The 22,205-nt window shown below is 43.9% G+C and overlaps 1 protein-coding gene and 1 long non-coding RNA gene across 3 annotated transcripts; one reads left to right on the top strand and one right to left on the bottom strand.

Annotated features, from left to right (window-relative positions):
• The first annotated feature begins 1,590 nt into the window (after positions 1–1,590).
• On the top strand, positions 1,591–21,126 carry LOC140065034 (proton channel OTOP2-like). 2 transcript variants are annotated; one of them, XM_072112466.1, is made up of 6 exons: positions 1,591–2,287; positions 4,813–4,949; positions 7,093–7,151; positions 16,774–16,919; positions 17,110–17,975; positions 20,260–21,126. In XM_072112466.1, the coding sequence occupies exons 1-6, from the start codon at positions 1,960–1,962 to the stop codon at positions 20,428–20,430; spliced, it is 1,707 nt and encodes a 568-aa protein (XP_071968567.1). In that variant the 5' UTR covers positions 1,591–1,959; the 3' UTR covers positions 20,431–21,126. The 2 variants fall into 2 exon arrangements, with proteins under 2 accessions (XP_071968567.1, XP_071968568.1); XM_072112467.1 differs by having other exon boundaries at positions 1,596–2,287; positions 17,128–17,975; positions 20,260–21,116.
• LOC140065035 (uncharacterized) lies at positions 2,990–11,853 on the bottom strand. The gene is made up of 4 exons (XR_011847850.1): positions 11,791–11,853; positions 11,455–11,526; positions 3,859–3,940; positions 2,990–3,124 (listed from the first exon to the last, which is right to left on the bottom strand). It is a non-coding gene; the product is annotated as an uncharacterized lncRNA (long non-coding RNA).
• Positions 21,127–22,205: the final 1,079 nt, after the last annotated feature.

Below are 22,205 nucleotides of genomic sequence, written 5' to 3'. Positions count from 1 at the left end.
TTGAAGTTCTACATTGACCATCTGGATGATCCAGAGGAGGCATTGGAGAAGGTCATGTAGTCAGATGAAACCAAAATAGAACTTTTTTCTATCAACTCCACTTGCTGGGTTTGTAGGATAAGAAGGATGAGTACAACCCAAAGAACACCGTCCCAAACGTGAAGCATGGGGTGGAAACATCATACTTTGGGTTGGTTTTCTGCAAAGGGACTGCACCGTATTGAAAGGAGGATGAATGGGGCCTTGTATTGCAAGATTTTGGACAAAAACCTCCTTCTCTCAGTAAGAGCATTGAAGATGGGTTGTGATTCAGGCTTACAGAATGACAATGACCCAAAGCACACAGCCAGGGCAACTAAAGAGCAGTTCCATATGGAGCATTCGAAAGTCCTGGAGTGATGTAGTGGTGTCTCCAGACCTAAACCAAATCATAAATCTTTGAAAGTAGCCCAGCGACCCTCGAAACCTGAAAGATCTGTACAGAGGACAGGGCTGCAATGTGTGCAAACTTGGTCAAGAAATACCGGTAATATTTGACATCTGCAACTTGTTCCTGTACCAAATATTATGTTCCATTTTTCTATGGTATCAAATACTTAGTTAATGCAGTAAAATGCCCCAAAAAATTTTTTTTTTAGGTTCTGTCTCTCACAGTTGAAGTGGGAAATCAGTGGGAAATCTTGCAAAATCGGCCTTGGATAAAATTCCCATTTTACTTCAAATGTAGAAGTTTGTTTTCAAGAATCGGGCAGATCGGTGAAACATAGCAGCCAATCACAGCAAAGCTTTAAACCCTGTGCTAATATGAGGTCATAACACAATTATGTGAAAAAAATTACATCTGATGAAATTTCTCTCAGACTTAGGATAAATGACCCTTTGGTGTTGGAAGACAGTCACCTCTCAGCACTTTCACACTGTTACAGAGATTGCTCTTAATATTTCAGGCAATTTTTATCAAATGTCTGAGTAGGGTTTGAACCTTAAACTCATATGGATCTTAAAAGGACAATTTTGTTGGTGTAAAGCCATATGATAAAGGATTAGAGTCTGATGAGTTGAGGTCTGACCACTGGGATCCTTATGGATGATGGGAATGGTGGTTCCATCCACCTAATAGATAGAGCTACAGATTGTCCTCATGGATGATGGGAATGGTGGTTCCATCCTAATAGATAGAGCTACAGATTGAACACGAATGGCGCAGTAGGACCAATGTTTGACCTTATGCTGAATCTATTAGAGGAAAAGGACCCTGTCCTCGAGATTGCTTCGACTTCCACTGATATGATTGTTATCCCCTATCTTGTAGATAAACACGGGATGACAATCCCTATAAGTGAAGTCTTCCATGTCCTCATACACATCAGATCTGGTGAAGTTCCCAGTAGTAAACTTAGTTAAATGTTAACTGGGGTTAAACAAATATCTAAATCCATCCAAAGATTACAATGTGGCTCTACATGGATCAATAAATTTCAGTCTTTGCTTTTCATTCCAAATACAGATGTGATGCCAACGCCTGATTATTCAGACCCTATATAATGGGATTACGTTACACCATTTCTATACCACACCTTCACCTCCAGCTCCGTCACCTGGCAGCTATGTGCTAAGTCTGTAGATGTTTTTGGATGGTAATTTTTCACCTCCTTTTTTTTTTTGGCTTAGCCTCACACTACCTTATGTCACGACTCCTCCCAAATGCTACTTCCCAGGACGGATAACAACCTCCACACTTTGTTCTGGGTTGTTAAACAGTGCAGTCTCTGAGGGAACTGATTGCAAATGGAGAGACAACATAAAGATCACAGACTCAAGGACAAGTCGAGTCATTGGAGAATGTAGGACAACCCAGAAAGAAGATACCACAAAAGGATAAGAGGGATCTTGCACCTTTGTACCACAGACCTTCTCTGAATCAACGCTCTTCAACATATACCACCAAGCTAATCCACCATGGTCATGAACATAGATCTTCACACCTTGAGCGACCAACTAGAAGACCATAAACCTGTTAAACAATTCAGACAAAATGATGACTGGAAGAAAGGTGGTCGTCTCCTGTCTGGTCTGGTGGGCTCCAATGTTTTACTCTTCAGTGGTGCTTTGGCAACTTGTGTGTTCACGGAAGATGTTGACATCTACGAGTTTGACTTTCTCATCGTGCTTTCCATCATGATGGTCATCTGTGTTGTGTGGATGGTTTTCCAAATGTACTTCACTTGGAAGCACAAAAATGCTATTCTCTTTAAGGATTGTCAGGCGGGACCCATATGGATGAGAGGTCAGTTCTGTGCTGTGATATGACTCTGTTTTTGGCTTAGACAAGAATTAGACTAAGTTGTATGTTGTTAGATGTCTGGATCAGAACATCTCCAAATCAGCATGATTTATGTTTTTTTTTCATAATTAATGGTTAGTACCTACTAGAAGTGGACCAAGGAAGGCATGCAGAAATCTGTAGTAGGGTCATGGGCTCCCAAGACTCAATTCTGTATATGGGGAGCTAGTGCTGGATACTCCAATTGCATTACAAAAGTAATGTGGTCAAATTTGTTTTATATAGTTCAGATCTCATGTATACCATGGCTCAGAGCAGCTGAGATGGCACGAAAAAGGGCTCTACACAATATTAGGTAATTGGACTAGATTGTAATTGCTAGAAATCTTGGTCAGAGCATCTCCAACTTAACATGGCTCGTGAGGTGTTCCTGAAGTAGCTGCCATACGTGGTCCAAAGTAGGACAATTGGGGAAACCTGCTACAAGTCATGGACCTGCAGATGGGAAACGTAGGCTATAATGTATACTCAGATCTTAAGTTAGAATTACTAGAGCAATTTTCAGATAAGTCAATGTTTCATACGTTTTGTCTTAACTTTGCCCTCACAAGTCAAAGTCACATAAGGAACTTACACAATAATAGAAAGTTTGTGAGGTGTTCCTTTAGTACCTACAATAAGTGGTCCAAGGAAAACCTACAGGGTCATGGGCAGTCTGTATGGGGAACCTGTAAACTTCCAGCTAAGTTACGGATGTCCAAACCTTTTAGATCAGTTCATGGGTCTTCTGGTTACCATACTTTCACATGTCACAGCAGATGTGGTGGTAAGACAAGGAACCTATACAATGAGAGGAAATGTTGTAAATGGGGTCACATATTACTGCATATTTCTGATATGAAACATCCCATGGACCATTTGGGCTTAGGACAATCTGGGTAAAACCCCCTTACGATGGAATGAAGCTGACTGTACATGTTACAAAGCTATCGGATGAACGTTTTTGCCCCTCCTCCCGTAATATTGTGTCCTTAGAGCACTGGGTGCCGGGCATAACATGTCTGGGATTGCATCTGTTATATAAACCATCATGTAAAAGGCTTCTTAACCCATTATGGTTACTACTAGTTTTGGCCTTTCTAAAGATTAAGACAATTTTCTGTCCATCAGCCACTTGAACCTCTATCCACAGGATAAAGGCTAACTTGGTGATCGTTGGAGGTCTCAGTGATAGGACTTCCATGGATCACGAGAACGGGAGCCGGTTGAACCCCTGCCGTAGCATGAGATGAAAATAGCCGCTGGTCGCGGATGCTCCAGCTTCTGTATTTGTCTCTATGTCACTCTACTTGGCAATCTCCGTCAGCACCATAGAGATGAAGAAAGTAGGCATCACATGCGTGACTAACTGATCTTTTAATCTTGAGCTACAAAGGAGGTAAAACTGATCCCCGTTCTCGTGATCCGAGGGGTTCCATCACTAAGACCCTCTCTGATCAGCAAGTTAGCTATCCTGTGGATAGGGAATAACTTGTATGTCTCCGGAGAACCCCTTTACCTATAATCATGCTTACAGTGTTTCGGTGCTACTGTTCCATCAGCAAGCAGGGGCTCCTTGCATCATATATCACTTTGATGTATGGATTCCCATCGGAACTAAAGTGAGTAATCAAAGCCATGTGTTATGTTGAGCTGTGCACCTGTGTGTCACTGCAAATTTTCTTTTGAATCACAGTAAAAGTTTTCCAATGGAAAATTTGATAACTTTGAAATACACTAACAAAACTGGGCAACCCCCTTTTTCTGCTATTTTGGATTTTGTACATTGTTATCCATATATAGTGCATCTTTTTGTATATAGACATCACTTTTTGTTAAGTTTTTATGTCACTGCCAATTATTTACATGCAGTAGTAGGAGCATGACTTTTATCGGGATCGTTGCTTCCCTATCTATATGACCTGAGCACAGCCATTAATCTATACTTGTTCTAGAAGGCTCCATTCACACTGTTTACGTACAGCAGAGTCTGTGTGTAGCACAGTGCAAAAGTTTTAGGCAGACGTCAAAAATACACCTGACTAAAATCTGCCATAATTTTTAAGGGAATTCAGCAGGGAGATTGTTCCAAACATCTTGGAGAAGCAACTACAAATCTTTTGTGGATGAAGGTTTTCTCAAATCCTTCTAATTCTACTTGTTATCCCAGACAGAATGGATGATGGTGACATCAGGGGTCTGGGGGGGGGGGGGGGGGTCTGATCATCAATTCCAGGACTCCACAGATTCTTTACACTGAAAAAAACAATACTCCTTATGATACTGGCTAGATGTATGGGACCGTAGTCCTGTTACATTCTCTACACACCTTTTTCACACCTTTTATTAACTGCTACAGTAGTAAAAGCTGTAATAAATTTTATGTATTTCCCCCTCAGCCACACCTGTTTTATGACTCTTGTGTATATGGACTGGTTGATAATTTATTTTAATTGTATGTTACATTCACTTCCATTTTATATTTGCAGTGGGAATCATTTTATTTGGAGTCGGCACGCTGGTTATGGCGTCTCTTAAAATTGTATATGCAGCCGAACACTCGGGCTGTGTGAGACCCATGCACATTATCCAGCCCATCATTCAGGTCATCTTTGTTGTCGTACAGGTGAGATCCCATATATACCCCAAAACGGTTTCTCATGCTTGATGATATATTTCCTTTAATGAATACATTTACTACTGGGTGATTTTACCTGCTCAATGAACATGGCTTCCCCTCCACCTCGGGTCAGGGTCATGCTGGTTACCCAGGAACCTCCATTTGGGTCAACATAAAGATGCTTTATCTTTAAAGGGAACCTGTCAGCTAAAAAAAACACGATTAGCTGCACATACTAATGAAAAGCTGTCCCTAGCCCTCCTACATTAATGCCACTGTCAAAATCATTGAGGGAGCAGAACATACCGATAAGCGATGCTACACTCTGGCACTCAGCGGTCCGATCGGCGGCCATATCTTGCACCATTCCGGCGTATTCATGAGGGGGCTGTCCAGGGGGCGGTGACTGCAGCATCAAGCATGGCGCACGCTGTGGTCAACGGCGGCATCTAGCGTGGGAGGGGTGGAGATACACAAGAGAGGAGATTGCCTGCTCGGCCCCCTCATGAATACGCCGGACCTCTGCAAGATATGGCCGGCGATTGGACCGCTAAGTGCCACAGTGTGGCGGAGCTTATCGGTATGTTCTGCTACCTCAATGATTTTGACAGTGGCATTAATGGAAGAGGGCTAGGGACAGTTTATCATTAGTAAGTAAAGACAGTCCTTTTTTTTAGCTGACAGGTTCTCTTTGAAGATAAGAATCTATAAGAAACAGGGGTACGGACATTGGTGTGAACTGGATCTTTCTTCAGCAGCTCTGTTTTGTCTGTATTTCCAGTTCGGTAGATCACATGACATGCAGCTCTGCCTTATCTCTATGGAAGTGTGTTTGCTCCTGCACACAATGCCATTGGCAGGATCGAACTGTCAGTGTGACAGCTCGATCCTGAACTGTAACAGGGAATCTATATACCTGGAGCAGAGGGGGTTAATAGACTGGCAGAGAACATGCCATGTGCATCCTGTTTATATAATAATATGTGTTCCCTGCTAAGTGGAGCCCCAGCTTAATAACTATAATTAAAAGCAAACAATAAAATTCAATTTAAAAAAATTCTAATTTTAAGCTGCAAGGTTAAACAATACAGCAAAAAGTCATAGTCTGCTTAGAGGGAGGGGATCAGTAGCTTCAGTCATAGTTTGATCTGGGTGCTTGGCGTCATCCATAGTTTGGTCTCGGTGGCCTTTGGTGTCTATAGCCATTGTCTGTGGCCAGTGTAAGCCATAGTCTAGTCTGGTCTAGGACCTTTGTCAGACATAGTCCGGTCCAGGGCTGGTGTCAACCGTAGTCTGTTTTGGGGCTGGTATCATAGTCTTGTCTGGGCTGTCAGTTATAATCTGATCTGGGGGGCCAGCATCAGCCATAGTCTTTTTAGGAGCCAGTATCAGCCATAGTCTTGTATCGACAGTGGGGTTTGGGGCATCAACCATAGTCTGAACAGAGGAGGGTCTGGGGTTGATGTCAACCATAGTCTGGACAGGGAGGGTCTGTTGCATCAGCCATAGTCTCGACTGGAGAGTCTGGGGCATCAGTCATAGACTGGATAGGGGGAGTCTGGTGTGTCAGCCATAGTCTGGACAAGGCGGGCCAGGGCATTAGACATATTCTGGATAGGGCTGTCTAGTGCGTCAGCCACAGGGTGGTCCGGGCATTAGTCATAGTCTGGACAGGGGGGTCTGAGACATCAGCTATAGTCCGGACAGGGAGGTTCTGTGGCCATTGTCAGCCATAGTCTTGACGTGGGGGGGGGGGGGGAGTCTGGGGTATCAGTCATAGTCTGAACAGGGGGAGGTCTTGGGAGTCAGCCATAGTCCGGACATGGAGGCCTGGGGCATTAGTCACAGTCTGGACAGGGGGATCTAGGACATCAGCTATAATCTGGACCTGGGAGGGTTTGGGGCGTTGCATACTCCTCATCGGCTAAAAATACTGCGCAAAAATGGTAAAAGTAGTTATTATTCTTCTAGAGAAAAGATTTGTATAGAGGATTCGCTCAGTGAAAAAAATACCATATATATATATATATATATATATATATATATATATGGATGTATGTAGTGTATGTAATATATTTTTTATACATTCATGTATGTATTAGATGTTTCATGTAATTTTGGGTTTCTTTTATCTATTTTTTTCTTTTAGACTTGTTTTCTTTGGATTTCCTGCAAACATTGTGTTCAGATATATTTAAATGCTACCAGGTAAATGCTAAAAAATCATCACTTTCTCAAAATATATAGCATAGAAAGTGCACAGTGCTGGAGAGGATTATGGAAATAGTATATGATGTTGTTTCTGTGGATTTCATCAATTACTGTTGATTTTAGTATAAATATCTCCAGTAAGTTTTTTTTATCCTATATAATGCGGCATAAGCTATTAATTAAGGGTGCTGTCCCACGTTCGCATTATGATTCTGTTTTTTTCATGTCGATTAAGTCACTTGTAATGTAGACTATGATAATCCATTTGATTCTCATGACTCATCTGATAAGTAGTACATGTTTTTTGCTCACAGACTTGATAGTGAGTTCTATTGTTGGACCTGAACTATATAATTTCTTTAGCATTTTGTACCAATCTTCCATATATAAAAGTCCCCCTATAGACATGTCTTCTAAATAGGACTATACACTGATTTTGTAAGGACTGCCCATTGAATTTGTATGGAAAGGGCTCCCGACTTCTCCAATGATAGATGACAAGGAGGAGGTTCAATCCTTTTTTTTCTTTGCTGACAAAATTGCCTACATTCATAATAAGATAAGCTGCCCCCATCATCATAAGAGTATATACCACTTACAGTTTTTTACAAATAAAAACCACCTTAAAGGAAATCAACCTCTCAAAAAAAAACCTCTGTAAAAAAAAAAAATAGAAATACTCACCCACACTCCTCTTCATCTTCATCTTGATCCTGGCACTGTTCTTAGCTAGTGCCTAGCGACACCGAGAAAAGAAACTTATAATTAGCAGAAAGGAGCACGGGATAAGATGTCCGGCGCTCCAGGCTGCTAATTATGCATGCCCCCACACCTCCCTCTCCCATCACGTGATGTCACTTGAGAGGCTTGAATTCACAGCCCTCACGTGACATCATGTGAGGAGGACGTACATAATTAGCAGCCCAGACATCTTGTCGCTCTGCTCCATGCTGCTAATTATAAGTTTCTTTTGTAGGTCATCCCTAGATGAAGAGGAGCGGGGGTTAGTATTTTTGTTTTTTGAGTGCTTAATTTTTTTGTTTGTTTTTTTAGGTACATAATCTTTTTTTTTTTTTTTTTTGTGTGGTTGATTTCCTTTAAATAACTTAAAATATGAAATATTTTTCTAATCTGCTTTTATTTTCGGATCGTAGTTTTCTACGATGATTTTCTACATGGTTATGGGGCGGCCATTTTGTCTGAGATTCTGAGATCAGTGATCAAGATCAGTGCTTTTTATTCCTCTGCCAGCGAAACTATGCATCTAGTGCCGTAGCCTATACCTCCTCAGAAAATGTACATATTTGAACACTCACACGTCTATACACGAATGCGCACACATTTTAGCACTGATATGTATATTTATACACTTACACAGATCTGTCCCAGTAGCTGCTGAGCACATGGGGGGCGTAGATGGCAGGAATTGGAGATGAGAGATCCTTAGTCCTGTTGTTCTGCTGTCTCCCCGACATTTCTTATCTGAGCTGTACAATATGCACCATAATATGTATATAATGGCACACATCCTCCATTTTTCAGTGTGTCAGGTCGGATGCTGTGGCCCCCTAGCAGCTGCTATGGCGGCTACCACTGTAGTTAGGCCCCTGATGTAGTATATCTCAAATTAAATTAGGCCCACAATTCCCAAAAATTGGTGTGCCTTTAGCTATAACTTGTGATTTTCAATAATCATACATGATGAAAAATCAAGTATAAGATTGTTGCCCACCCTGTACCACGCCATTGCCACACATCCTTTGTGGAAGTGTGAGGGCGCATTCACACGTTCAGTTTTTCAGATGCCCAGACCAGGAGTGGAATAAAAAAGAAGAGAAACAGCTTCTCTGAATGATATGTTCTCACCTATTCTGATCTGCACCGGCTATTGGCTTCAAAAACTGCATCTGAAAAACTGAGCGTATGAAGACACCCTCTAAAGAAAATGGGGCTCATTTACTTACCCGGTCCAGTCGCGATACAGAGGTGCATTCTCCAACGAGGATTCGGGTTCTGGCAGGATTCACTAAGGTAGTGCGCCCGATGTGCACCAGGTGTCGCTGATGCGCCAAGGTCCGCCGGAGTGCACATTCTTCTCATGTAAGTGCGTGTCAAGCGACACAAATTCTTTTTTAAATACCACGTTTTTTCCGAATCCATCGGCCATGCCCCCCGATTTCCGTCGTGTGCAAGCCGACGCGGATGCGACACATTCCGATTGCGTGCGCCAAAAACCCGGGGCAATTCAGGGAAAAACGGTGCAAATCGGTAATACTCGGGAAACCCGGCGATTCGGCCCTTTAGTAAATGAGCCCCAATATGTTTGTGCAAGAGAGCATTTTTGGGGCTCTTTTTGGAGTTTTGTGGGCACGCTCTGTGACTTGTGTAGAGCTCATTCTGATTAGTTGAACTGGCCAGGATAAATGTCTGTTCCTCAAACTGTAAAGTAAAAGAATAGAGTTACAGTGAACTGAGAGGAGTGGATTGTACGTGATTCACTTATTGCATCAGATATCTAATCCCTCTAATCCTCTGTAAACAGAGAGAGCGCTGCCATGGTTCTCACTGGATCTCACATGTGACAGGTGAGGGATTAGTTATGAGACATCATGGTAGCATCTGATCACCATTGGTGTTGTTTTTCCCGTCCGTGGCTCAGTGATTTCCACGGATGCCTCACAAAGCCATTGTTTTCAGTTGTTTTCCATTGATTGGTTGTCCATAAAAAAATTTTTGGAACATGTCCATTGATTTTCACTGATCACGGAAGTCAGTCGAAGTGGAGACAAAACAGAAGCAACATGGAGAGAAAACGCAATGGATGGGCAGCACCAACACCAATGTGAAACCACCCCTAGATATATTCACCTTTAACCCCTTATAGACTAGGCCTTTGCATTTTTAATTTACTTTGGGGATATTGGAGGAGATTTATCAGAAGGTCTGAGGTAAAACTGTTCCAGATGCCCATGGAAACCAATCAGAGCTCAGCTGTAATTGTATAAATAGCTGTTTAAAAGTGAAAGCTGTGCTATGATTGCCCGTGGTTGCCATGGGCATCTGAAACAGTTTTACCTCAGACACTTCTGATAAATCTCCCCCAATGTTTCAAAAAGTTAAAGCAAAAATCACTATATTTGCGCATTAACAATGGTGTCATCTTTATATGACTGGTGTTGTACGAGTAGAAGAAGGCGGTGTCAGGGCTCGGGTATCAGTGGACCCCCTGGACCACCGCGGGAGATGGTACTAGCTGACACCTGGGACTGGAATCTAAGTGGCACCTGGTCTTCACCAGAGCCCGCCACAACGTGGGATGGTCTTGCTTCGGCGGGGTGGCACCAGGTCGTTCCACAGGTGCAACTAGCACGCGGTGGCAGCCAGGGTCGAGGTACAAATACAGCGGGCAGTCTTGGAGTCAGGCACAGGCGGCAGAGGTGCAAGGTCTAAGTTCAGGTCCGGGGTCACAACAGGAGATCAACGCAAAGACAGGGAACAGGAACAATGTGCAAGGAACAACAACGCAGGGAGACTTTCACTAAGGCTATGAGCTCGAAGATCCGGTGGGGTTTGATGGGCGCAGCCGGTCTTTATGGAAAACTCGGAAGCTCCAGCGACCAATCAGAGGTGCCCTGGGCTTTTAAATCTTCGAGTGCCGGCGCTCGAGCCCTAGGGAGCCGGGAAGCATGCGGCCTAGCCGGGACGGAAGCAGGAGCGTGGCAAGGTGAGTGCCGGGAAGGGGGGCACCACGGAGATGGGCACGGGAGACATGGATCGCAGGGACACCCGTGACAGGCGGAAACTATAATAAATGAATTGAATGGGAGTAAACTTCTCACAGGCCTATCGTATAACGCCCATTACGTCACTAGCTTAATAGTAGAAAAAGTAGAGCGCCAGCATCCTCTTTATGTTATATCTGGCCACCTACATCACATGTAACGCGACTAACAAGCGATATGTGAATGCCAGGAGGAGTCCCACTAACTTGGATGATAGGGTCAGATCATTGGTGTGACATAACCAGTATCTATCACTGACATGTCCGCCCATGAATACCGTGTAACGTGTGAACTATGTGCAGTACAGCTGTGCCTAGGACATTGCATTAGCAGTATAATCCACTGTTTACTTTCTGGGTGGCTACATACTCGCAGCGAGAGACACGTTCCAGTGTATTTTGCTTTTTTCATCAAACAGGTTACTGTTACCGCTGCGTCTGTCTGGCGACAGTATCGCTTTGTTAATTGGCCGACGTCCTGGACTTAGTGTAAATTACATTACATGTACTGGTCTGTACCTGTGCTGTTACTTTATTTGGCACTGGCTGCACCTCCTGGCGTTGTCCGGGATAATAAATAATTGCACTTAGCTATAAAAAAATAGAATGGGTTAACAAAAAATATTTTATATGTATCTATAGACTGTCTCAGACTGTGTCTGACCATCTCTTTCACTGACCATCTCTGTCACTGACATCCCTTTTTATAAACTTTTTTGACTGTCTCTGTCTCTGTGTGACTGTTTCTGGCAGTCTCTTTCAGTTATTGTCTGTCTCTGGCAGTCTTTTTCACAGAATGTCTCTGGCAGTCTCTTTCAGTGACTGTCTGTCTGGCAGTCTCTTTCAGTGACTTACTGTCTCTGGCAGTCTCTTTCAGTGACTGACTGTCTCTGGCAGTCTTTTTCAGTGACTGACTGTCTCTGGCAGTTTCTTTTGGTGACGTCTGTCTCTGGCAGTTTATTTTAGTGACGTCTGTCTCTGGCAGTTTCCTTTAGTCGCTGTCTGTCTCTGGCAGTCTCTTTGAGTGATGGTCTGTCTGGCAGTATCTTTGAGTTACGTCTGTCTCTGGCAGTGTCTTTGAGTGACTGTTTCTGGCAGTCTCTTTCAGAGACTGTCTGTCTCCGACACTCTCATTCCAGAGTCTGTCTCTGTCTCCGACTGTCACTTTGTCTATGGGGAGATTTATCAGAAGTGTCTGAGAGCAAAACTGCTCTGGTTGCCCATGGCAACCAATCAGAGTTCAAGTTTAATTTTTGAACAGCTGTTTATAAAATTACAGCTGATTTCTGATTGGTTTCCATGGGCAACTGGAACAGTTTTACCTCAGACACTTCTGATTAATCTCCCTCTATCTCTGTATCCCTATCCATATTACCTCACATATAAGTGTCTTATACTCATTGCCTATAGCAGTGATGGCGAACCTTTTAGCGAGCGAGTGCCCAAACGACAACAAAAACCCACTTATATATTTCAAAGTGCCAACATGGCAATTTAAGCAATAACTTATTGCTTACTGCTTTGTCAATGTCTTCATCGTATTCGCATCCTGAGGACATCAATACAGTAGAAAGAGAAGAAATTAGGATGATTAATGTAGCTAGCATCCCTCCAGGGTCCGCTGTACAAGGAGAATGCAGGGCCCATGGCAGGAGCTCAAATTATAATCCAGCTCTGTCCACATCTTCTCACTCCTCCTGCATTCCCAGGCAGCCAAGGATGTGTAGCTTTAAAATAGTGCTCAATGCCCTGTGTGGCCTGGGACTGCAGGAGGAGGCCATGTGTCCTGAGGATGATGATGACCTGGGTGCCCACAGAGAGGGCTCTGAGTGCCACCTCTGGCACCCGTGCCATAGGTTCGCCACCACTGGCCTATAGTAATCAATCCCAGCTCAGAGCTCATATTAATGACCTGTGGCAGAGCAGCAACCAATCACAGCTCAGAGCTCATATTAATGACCTGTGGCAGAACAGCAGCCAATCACTGCTCAGCTTCCAACTCCCACAGCAGCAGCAGACAATGGCTTCTGTGTATGGTGGTTGATAAGTGGATTTTGGAAAGTGTGGGTTGAAAATTTCGGTTAAAAACCGAGACTATGACATTCCCTGAGTCACAGAGAGTGGCTGTGCAAAGTTTGGTGACTGTAAACGTGACGGTACAGATTCCTTTAGCAGACATACATACACTCAGCTTTATACTGTATATTAGATTAAGGCCGCGGTCACACATTCTGCTAGCGTCGCGGTCATAATGCGACGCTAGTGCACAGGGGCCGGGCCTCGGCCCAATCACATATTCGTTTCCCAGGAAATGTTTGCGATTGATAACCCGAGGCCCGCCCCCTGTCCTCTAGCGTCGCGTTATGACCGCGACGGTAGCGGAATGTGTGATCGCGGCCTTAATCTAAATTCTAAAATTGTTCTAGTTGCCCATGGCAACCAATCAGAGCTCAGCTTTCATTTTATAAACAGCTGTGGGAAAATGAAAGCTGAGCCCTGACTGGTGTCCATGGGCAACTAGAACAGTTTTACCTCAGAAACTTGACTAGATGACTAGGCTTTTTTTATCTAGGGAACTGGGTCATTTCACATAGAATTTTATTATCACATAAACCGGGTCATTTTCTGCTGACACCATTCCATTAAAACCCACTTACTTTTCTGCAACTATATATTACCATGGGTTAACCTAAATTGTTTCATTGCTAAGGATCTACTTATATGACTTTTGGGTATAATATCCAGGCCATCGTACAGTGCAGGGTCGGCTCCAGGTTTCAGTGGTCCCCTGGGCAGCAGAGCCTCTGTAGGCCCCTTTGCAGTGAATGTGGCGAGATTAAAAATTCAGAAACTAAAACAGTCTCCTGTTCCCTAAAATATTCCCTAGTTTATCATCCCAAACACCCCCCTCATGGTTATTTTATATACAGCCCCCCTCACCCTCATGGATTCCTTATATACAGCCTTATGTGGGCTCCTCAGCAGCTCTAGGCCCCAGCACTTGCCCAGGTGTGCCCCATGCAGGCCCTGGCTCTGGTACAGTGTATAATATCCAGGCCACTGTACAGTGAATAATATCCAGGCAGTTGTACAGTGTATAATATCCAGGCCGTTGTACAGTGTGTAATATCCAGGCCGTTGTACAGTGTGTAATATCCAGGCCGTTGTACAGTGTATAATATCCAGGCCATTGTACAGTGTGTAATATCCAGGCCGTTGTACAGTGTATAATATCCAGGTCATTGTACAGTGTGTAATATCCAGGCCGTTGTACAGCATGTAATATCCAGGCCGTTGTACAGTGTATAATATCCAGGCCGTTGTACAGCATGTAATATCAAGGCCGTTGTACAGCGTGTAATATCCAGGCCGTTGTACAGTGTGTAATATCCAGGTCATTGTACAGCATGTAATATCCAGGTCATTGTACAGCATGTAATATCCAGGTCATTGTACAGCGTGTAATATCCAGGCCGTTGTACAGCATGTAATATCCAGGCCGTTGTACAGCGTGTAATATCCACGCCGTTGTAAAGTGTATAATATCCAGGTCGTTGTACAGCGTGTAATATCCAGGTCATTGTACAGCGTGTAATATCCAGGCCGTTGTACAGTGTGTACTATCCAGGCCGTTGTAAAGTGTATAATATCCAGGCCGTTGTACAGTGTGTAATATCCAGGTCATTGTACAGCGTGTAATATCCAGGCCGTTGTACAGTGTTTAATATCCAGGCCGTTGTAAAGTGTATAATATCCAGGCCGTTGTACAGTGTATAATATCCAGGTCATTGTACAGCGTGTAATATCCAGGCCGTTGTACAGTGTGTAATATCCAGGCCACTGTACAGTGAATAATATCCAGGCAGTTGTACAGTGTATAATATCCAGGCCGTTGTACAGCGTGTAATATCCAGGCCGTTGTACAGTGTGTAATATCCAGGCCGTTGTACATTGTATAATATCCAGGCCGTTGTACAGTGTGTAATATCCAGGCCATTGTACAGTGTGTAATATCCAGGCCATTGTACAGTGTATAATATCCAGGCCATTGTACAGTGTGTAATATCCAGGCAGTTGTACAGTGTGTAATATCCAGGCCATTGTACAGTGTATAATATCCAGGCCGTTGTACAGTGTATAATATCCAGGCCGTTGTACAGCGTATAATATCCAGGCCGTTGTACAGTGTATAATATCCAGGCCGTTGTACAGTGTATAATATCCAGGCCGTTGTACAGTGTGTAATATCCAGGTCATTGTACAGCGTATAATATCCAGGCAGTTGTACAGTGTATAATATCCAGGCCGTTGTACAGTGTGTAATATCCAGGTCATTGTACAGCGTGTAATATCCAGGGCGTTGTACAGTGTATAATATCCAGGCCATTGTACAGTGCGTAATATCCAGGGCGTTGTACAGTGTATAATATCCAGGCCATTGTACAGCGTGTAATATCCAGGCCGTTGTACAGTGTATAATATCCAGGCCGTTGTACAGTGTGTAATATCCAGGCCATTGTACAGTGTGTAATATCCAGGCCATTGTACAGTGTATAATATCCAGGCCATTGTACAGTGTGTAATATCCAGGCAGTTGTACAGTGTGTAATATCCAGGCCATTGTACAGTGTATAACATCCAGGCAGTTGTACAGTGTGTAATATCCAGACCATTGTACAGTGTGTAATATCCAGGCCATTGTACAGTGTGTAATATCCAGGCCGTTGTACAGTGTATAATATCCAGGCCATTGTACAGTGTGTAATATCCAGGCCATTGTACTGTGTATAATATCCAGGCCATTGTACAGTGTGTAATATCCAGGCAGTTGTACAGTGTGTAATATCCAGGCCATTGTACAGTGTATAACATCCAGGCAGTTGTACAGTGTGTAATATCCAGACCATTGTACAGTGTGTAATATCCAGGCCATTGTACAGTGTGTAATATCCAGGCCGTTGTACAGTGTATAATATCCAGGCCATTGTACAGTGTATAATATCCAGGCCATTGTACAGTGTGTAATATCCAGGCAGTTGTACAGTGTGTAATATCCAGGCCATTGTACAGTGTATAACATCCAGGCCGTTGTACAGTGTGTAATATCCAGGCCGTTGTACAGCGTATAATATCCAGGCCGTTGTACAGTGTATAATATCCAGGCCGTTGTACAGTGTATAATATCCAGGCCATTGTACAGTGTATAATATCCAGGCCATTGTACAGTGTGTAATATCCAGGCCGTTGTACAGTGTATAATATCCTGGCCGTTGTACAGTGTATAATATCCAGGCCGTTGTACAGTGTATAATATCCAGGCCGTTGTACAGTGTATAATATCCAGGCCGTTGTACAGTGTATAATATCCAGGCCGTTGTACAGCATTTAATATCTAGGCCATTGTACAGTGTATAATATCCAGGCCGTTGTACAGTGTATAATATCCAGGCCGTTGGACAGCGTGTAATATCAAGACCCCTCCTCCCTCCATAGAGAAGAGCATGCTCTATCTTTTTGCGGTGTGCGGCCCGGATCTATGGGGACGTACATGTGGCCGCAAATTTGCGGCCGCATGTACGTCCCCGCAGACGGCCATGTGAATGTGCCCTATAATATCCAGGCCGTTGTACAGTGTATAATATCCAGGCCGTTGTACGGTGTATAATATCCAGGCCGTACAGTGTGTAAGTGGTGGGATTCACCAGGATTATCGGATTATCTTTATTGTATAATTCTGTTCAAAACCCAATAAAAATTTTATGTTAAAAAAATAAAATATTCTGGATGATTTTAATATATTTTGATCTTATGGATCCCTCTTACATTTCCCATCCGCAGGTGTTTCCTGATGGTCTTGTTGTCGGTGAATCTGACCATATGGATCGTTGCCGTTGCCGAAGAGTCCTCACAACAAACTCTAGAACTTCAGTGGTATCTCCAAGGAAATCGTTCCGAAGACAACAGCAGCAACGGAGAACATGGAGGTAGGTCCTCCAGAGCTGTACACCACATCTTCTTGTATGAGGGTGCCACATTTTTGGTTGGGTGGCTTCTTTGTCCTTTTCACTTGTCACCTTCGACCAGACTTGACATCAATAGTCTGGCACTCTCCATCTCCTGCAATCTTCTTTGATGGCCAACGCTACCAGACTACCGTATGTCTAAGTAATGTAGATATGTTTCCCTCTACAGACGAGAACTCATGTGGATGCAACTCAAGGTGTATTGGCCACTCTGACGTGTTCGCCTACCTGTATCCCTTTAACATTGAGTATAATCTGTTTGCTGCTGCTATGATATACATCATGTGGAAGAACGTAGGACGGCAAATTGATGAAAATGCTTCCCATTCCCATGGAATAGGACCAGGAGTGCGTCAGCACATACCACTCTTAGGACTTGTCGCCGGTCTGGCCGTTTTGATAGTCGGCCTAGTGATGTTCGTCATGTATGAAGTGGGTCGGGACACCAATCATAGTCACTGGTTATCACTGAGGACCTTCTACATATTTCACGTGGTCAGCCTCGTTCTCATGTGTCTGGCCAATATTGTGGGAATTATCATCTTCAGATTAGATAAGAGGAACATGTGCAACGAGAAGAACCCAAGTCGTACTTTAGATGTGGCCCTATTACTTGGAGCAACATTGGGCCAATATGCCATCTCCTATTACTCTATTATAGCCATGGTGTCTACACAACCCTTCAGCGTTTTGTGCGGATTAACCCTAGGTTATTCAGCTTTGATGATCATCCAGCACACCATACAGAACGCCTTCATTGTCGAAGGCTTGCATCGTCTCCCACCCAATGTACTCTTCAGACCTCCAAGTTATAGTAGCTCAAATCCATCAGGACAGCTGGAAACAAAGCAGGACCCCACTCATGACATGGAGCGAAGAGAATCCCTTACTGGTGGTCCAAACTATTCAAGGAGAATGACAAGAAGAGAAACCTTGACTGCTCATATCAAAAGTCACCTGAAGAAAAGAAAAACCATGAAAGATGTCTACTTGTTTCTGTTCCTCAGTAATCTAATAGTAAGTCATGATTTATATAGGGAACCCTTGTATTTTATCTTTGGTGAGTAGGATCTAACTGGGTTTTGTGGTTCCATAGCAATGACCTATGTATGTCTGTATGCTTCTCAGTAGCCACGTCACAGGGCCTGCTCCTCAGTAGCCACGTCACAGTGTCTGCTCCTCAGTAGCCACGTCACAGGGCCTGCTCCCCGGTAGTCACCTCACAGGGCCTGCTCCCCGGTAGTCACCTCACAGGGCCTGCTCCCCGGTAGTCACCTCAAAGAGCCTTCTCCCCGGGAGTCACCTCACAGAGCCTGCTCCCTGGTAGTCACCTCACACGGCCTGCTCCCCGGTAGTCACCTCACAGGGCCTGCTCCCCGGGAGTCACCTCACAGGGCCTGCTCCCCAGTAGTCACCTCACACGGCCTGCTCCCCGGGAGTCACCTCACAGGGCCTGCTCCCCAGTAGTCACCTCACAGGGCCTGCTCCCCGGCAGTCACCTCACACGGCCTGCTCCCCGGTAGTCACCTCACACGGCCTGCTCCCCGGGAGTCACCTCACACGGCCTGCTCCCCGGGAGTCACCTCACAGAGCCTGCTCCCTGGTAGTCACCTCACACGGCCTGCTCCCCGGTAGTCACCTCACAGGGCCTGCTCCCCGGGAGTCACCTCACAGGGCCTGCTCCCCGGTAGTCACCTCACAGGGCCTGCTCCCCGGTAGTCACCTCACAGGGCCTGCTCCCCGGTAGTCACCTCACAGGGCCTGCTCCCCGGTAGTCACCTCACAGGGCCTGCTCCCCGGTAGCCTCGTCAGGCTACGCTACAGCGTAGCTACACCTTGCACTGTGACATGCTCAGCGTACTCTATGCTGCACTCCTGCCACTCCTGACAGTGACTACGATTTGGGGGCATGGGGCCATGGGCCATATTTGGATCCTTGTTTTTGAGTAAGAAATAGGCTTAGCGATAGAAAAAATGGGTGTCATTCTCAGATTGCGTTGACGTTACCGCTGGGGTGCCCCAGAGGCCAACATTGAGCCCCCTTCTTTTAAATATTTCTATTAATGACCTTATAGAGAATTTACACTGTAGAGTTTCAATATTTGCAGATGATATTAAGCTTTGTATAGCCATTAATACAGAGGTAGATAGCATACTATTACAGAGGGATTTATGGAAGCTGGAGGCTTTGACAGAGAATTGGCTGATGGGGTTTAATGTAGATAAATGTAAGGTTATGCACTTGGGATGAACATTTACTTCCAGGGTAGTACCCACAGAGGTCCAAAAAATACCTGTTACCTCTTAATGTTCCATGAATTAACCTTATTCCAGTGGTGTAACTAGGAGAGACAGGACCCCATAGCAGGCTTCTTCATGGGGCCCTCCTTCCCACTGCAGGCCCCATAGCGGCAGCTATGGCTGCTACCACTGTAGTTACGCCCCTGCTTACTTCATAATGCACCTAATGTTAAGGCACCATGACTTAAAGTTCCCACTACAGCTGCCAGGTTGGTTAGACCACCTATTGATGTGGATCACATTTGTTTTCACAATTATATACATGGTTTGCCAGTGGTGCAGTGTTCCCCGTGATAGGACTTGCTCCACCTACTAGGATCCAGGCATCCTAAATTCTAATAAATATCTATTATACTAGTAATGAAATTCCCTTATAGTAAAGATAATAATTTTTTAGAAATAAAAATTCCGCATTATAAATTATTTTTTATGACAAAGGAAATCAAAAAGTGTACAAGATTGAAATCGCTGCTTGCATAATAAACTGAACTATAAATGATGGATTTGAAAGAATTCAAATAAAAATTGATTTTTTTTTCATCCTTCCTCCAAAATAAATGGAATAAAAAAAAAATCCAAAAAGATATCACTGTTTACATTTCGGTCATGACCACAACCAATCACTGGATTCAATGTTGACCTGTACGAAAATACAGACAGTCCCCGGGTTACATACAGGATAGGGTCTGTAGGTTTGTTCTTAAGTTGAATTTGTATGTAAGTCAGAACCGTATACTTTATCATTGTAACCCCAGCCAAATTATTTTTGGTCTCCGTGACAATTAGAACCAAGATTAACAATAAAGCTTCATTGTAGACACCAGTGATAACTGTTACGACTGATTATTGTAGCCTGGGGCTAAAGTGCAATAAATTACCAATATCCAGAGGTCCGTTTGTAACTAGGGGTCGTATGCAAGTCAGGTGTTCTTAAGTAGGGGACCGCCTGTACAACTTTACTAACTGGTTTTAACTGATGTGTCTTGTCTCCCTCTCGCAGTTCTGGATTATGCCGGCCTTCGGAGCTCGGATACGATTTGACAACGGGTTAGAAGTAACTTTTTATGGATTCTCCATATGGGCCATAATTACCAACATCTGTCTACCTTTCGGGATCTTCTACCGTATGCATGCAGCCGCTACGTTATTGGAACTTTACAGCATGTCGTAGAGGACCAGACCATCCCAAATACTTGGGGCTTATACAAGAACATCAAGAACTGGACGAGAAGACTACAGAACGATTAGTATTTTTTTAGTACTTAAAAGTTGAGGAATACACAGACTTCCTGGGATTTTGCTGGACTTGAGATGTAAATGTTGATTTCTATATGTACATATCAGGGACATGATCTGAACACAGGATCTGATTCTTTTGGAAACTTACAGAATTTATCTGGAAAAATCACATGGATGAATGTTGATAAAATAAAAATGTTTTATTGTAGGCTCTTATAGTAAGACTTAGCAAAATCTACTTTTTAGGCCCACGGTGGCACAGACCCCAGGCATAACCTGACCTAAAATCAGACCACAAGACACCAGAATAATTGGAATTAAAACGCGGGAGTGTTTTATTATAGCAAGTAGCAAGTAAGTCCTATCACAACTTGCTGATTGTGGGGGTCTTAGTGATGGGAACCCCAACGGTTCACAAGAACGGGGGTCCTATGTGCCTCATTGTACCCTGAGATGACCGGAGCAGTTGGTCGCGCATGCGCAGGTTGCCCCGTTTATCTTTCTGGAGCTGACAGAGAAAACTGAGAGCTGTATTTAGTAATCTTCGTCAGTTCCGTAGAGACGAAGAGGATGATGCCCGTGCATGTGATCCCCACGATCAGCAAGTTAGACCCTATCGTTCAGAAAAATTTCAGAAAAAAAACAAAGTACAATTAGGGTACGTACATTTCAAAATTGCAATATCTTTTTTCATTTCCCATACTAAATGGATAGTCTTCTTCTTCCCTCTATCATTGCCTCCAGTGTGAATTATTAACAAGTTAGGCGGAGACAACTTGAACTGGCACCAAACCACTCGTAATCCTCTGTCACCAGGCCAACAAACAGCAAGAGGCGCAGTGTCCAGACTCTGTTTGCAAACAACGATAACCTTTAACCTCTTAACGCTAGCTCAGTTCGAGATCGGAACCAAGCCGGCATTGGGATACACTTGATGTCAGCTGTAGCCAGTAGCTGACATCTCAGTGTAACACCCACGGTCGAAGTGGGCTCCGATTGCGAGTGTTTAACCGGTTTAATGCGTTCAGCGTGACCGTGGCATTTACCTTGCCTGCCAGGGGTCTCTTCCCCCCGATCGCCCCTGTGCCGTGCCGTCTTCAGGGGCGGACAATCATTCCTGAGGCAACCCTGAGGTCCGATCAGGACCCCAGGGCTGTCTGCAGGCAGTGCCTGTGAGATGGTGTCTATGGTGGCATCACCCTTATGGTGGCTTCACTTAGGCATTTCTTTATTCACATCAGTAATTTTATTTTTTATTTATTTTTTTTAATTACTTTTTATTGGGTTTTTCAAAGACAAGTTTACAAGCATCTTTTAGGTTACAAAATAAACAGTTGTACATTGGTTTCATACTGATCAGTGAAAAAAAAAACTCGTGTGAAAAAGCCCATTGAAAAGAATGGGTCAGTAAGCCATCAGTCCATAAGCCAGAAAGGTTACAGTGAAAAATCACTGATGTGAAAAAAAACGCCAATGGAAGTCCATCCTTCTCCTATAAGCTTCATCATTTAAAGAATATTTTTTTCTGATGTAAGTGATGTGTCAGCCTCAAAGAATAGGAACTATCCCCAAAAGATATAACCTAAAATTCCCCTATGGATCCGCAACCCTACCCGCTTCAACTTCTTTAAAACTCTTCTCCCTTAACCCCTTACCGATGCGTGACGTATTAGTACATCACATGTTGTAATCGAGAATACATGCGCT

The sequence above is a fragment of the Engystomops pustulosus genome, chromosome 6 (assembly GCF_040894005.1).
Source record: "Engystomops pustulosus chromosome 6, aEngPut4.maternal, whole genome shotgun sequence".
Taxonomy (NCBI): Eukaryota; Metazoa; Chordata; class Amphibia; order Anura; family Leptodactylidae; genus Engystomops; species Engystomops pustulosus.
This window is presented reverse-complemented; position numbering and strand designations above follow the sequence as displayed.

Excerpts from the sequence above, each read along its gene's own strand:
- LOC140065034 (XM_072112466.1), top strand. The coding sequence starts at position 1,960 with ATGGTCATGAACATAGATCTTCACACCTTGAGCGACCAACTAGAAGAC. Across the intron at positions 2,288-4,812 it reads GGGACCCATATGGATGAGAG|TGGGAATCATTTTATTTGGA; the intron begins GTCAGTTCTGTG and ends TTATATTTGCAG. Across the intron at positions 16,920-17,109 it reads CAGCAACGGAGAACATGGAG|ATATGTTTCCCTCTACAGAC; the intron begins GTAGGTCCTCCA and ends TAAGTAATGTAG.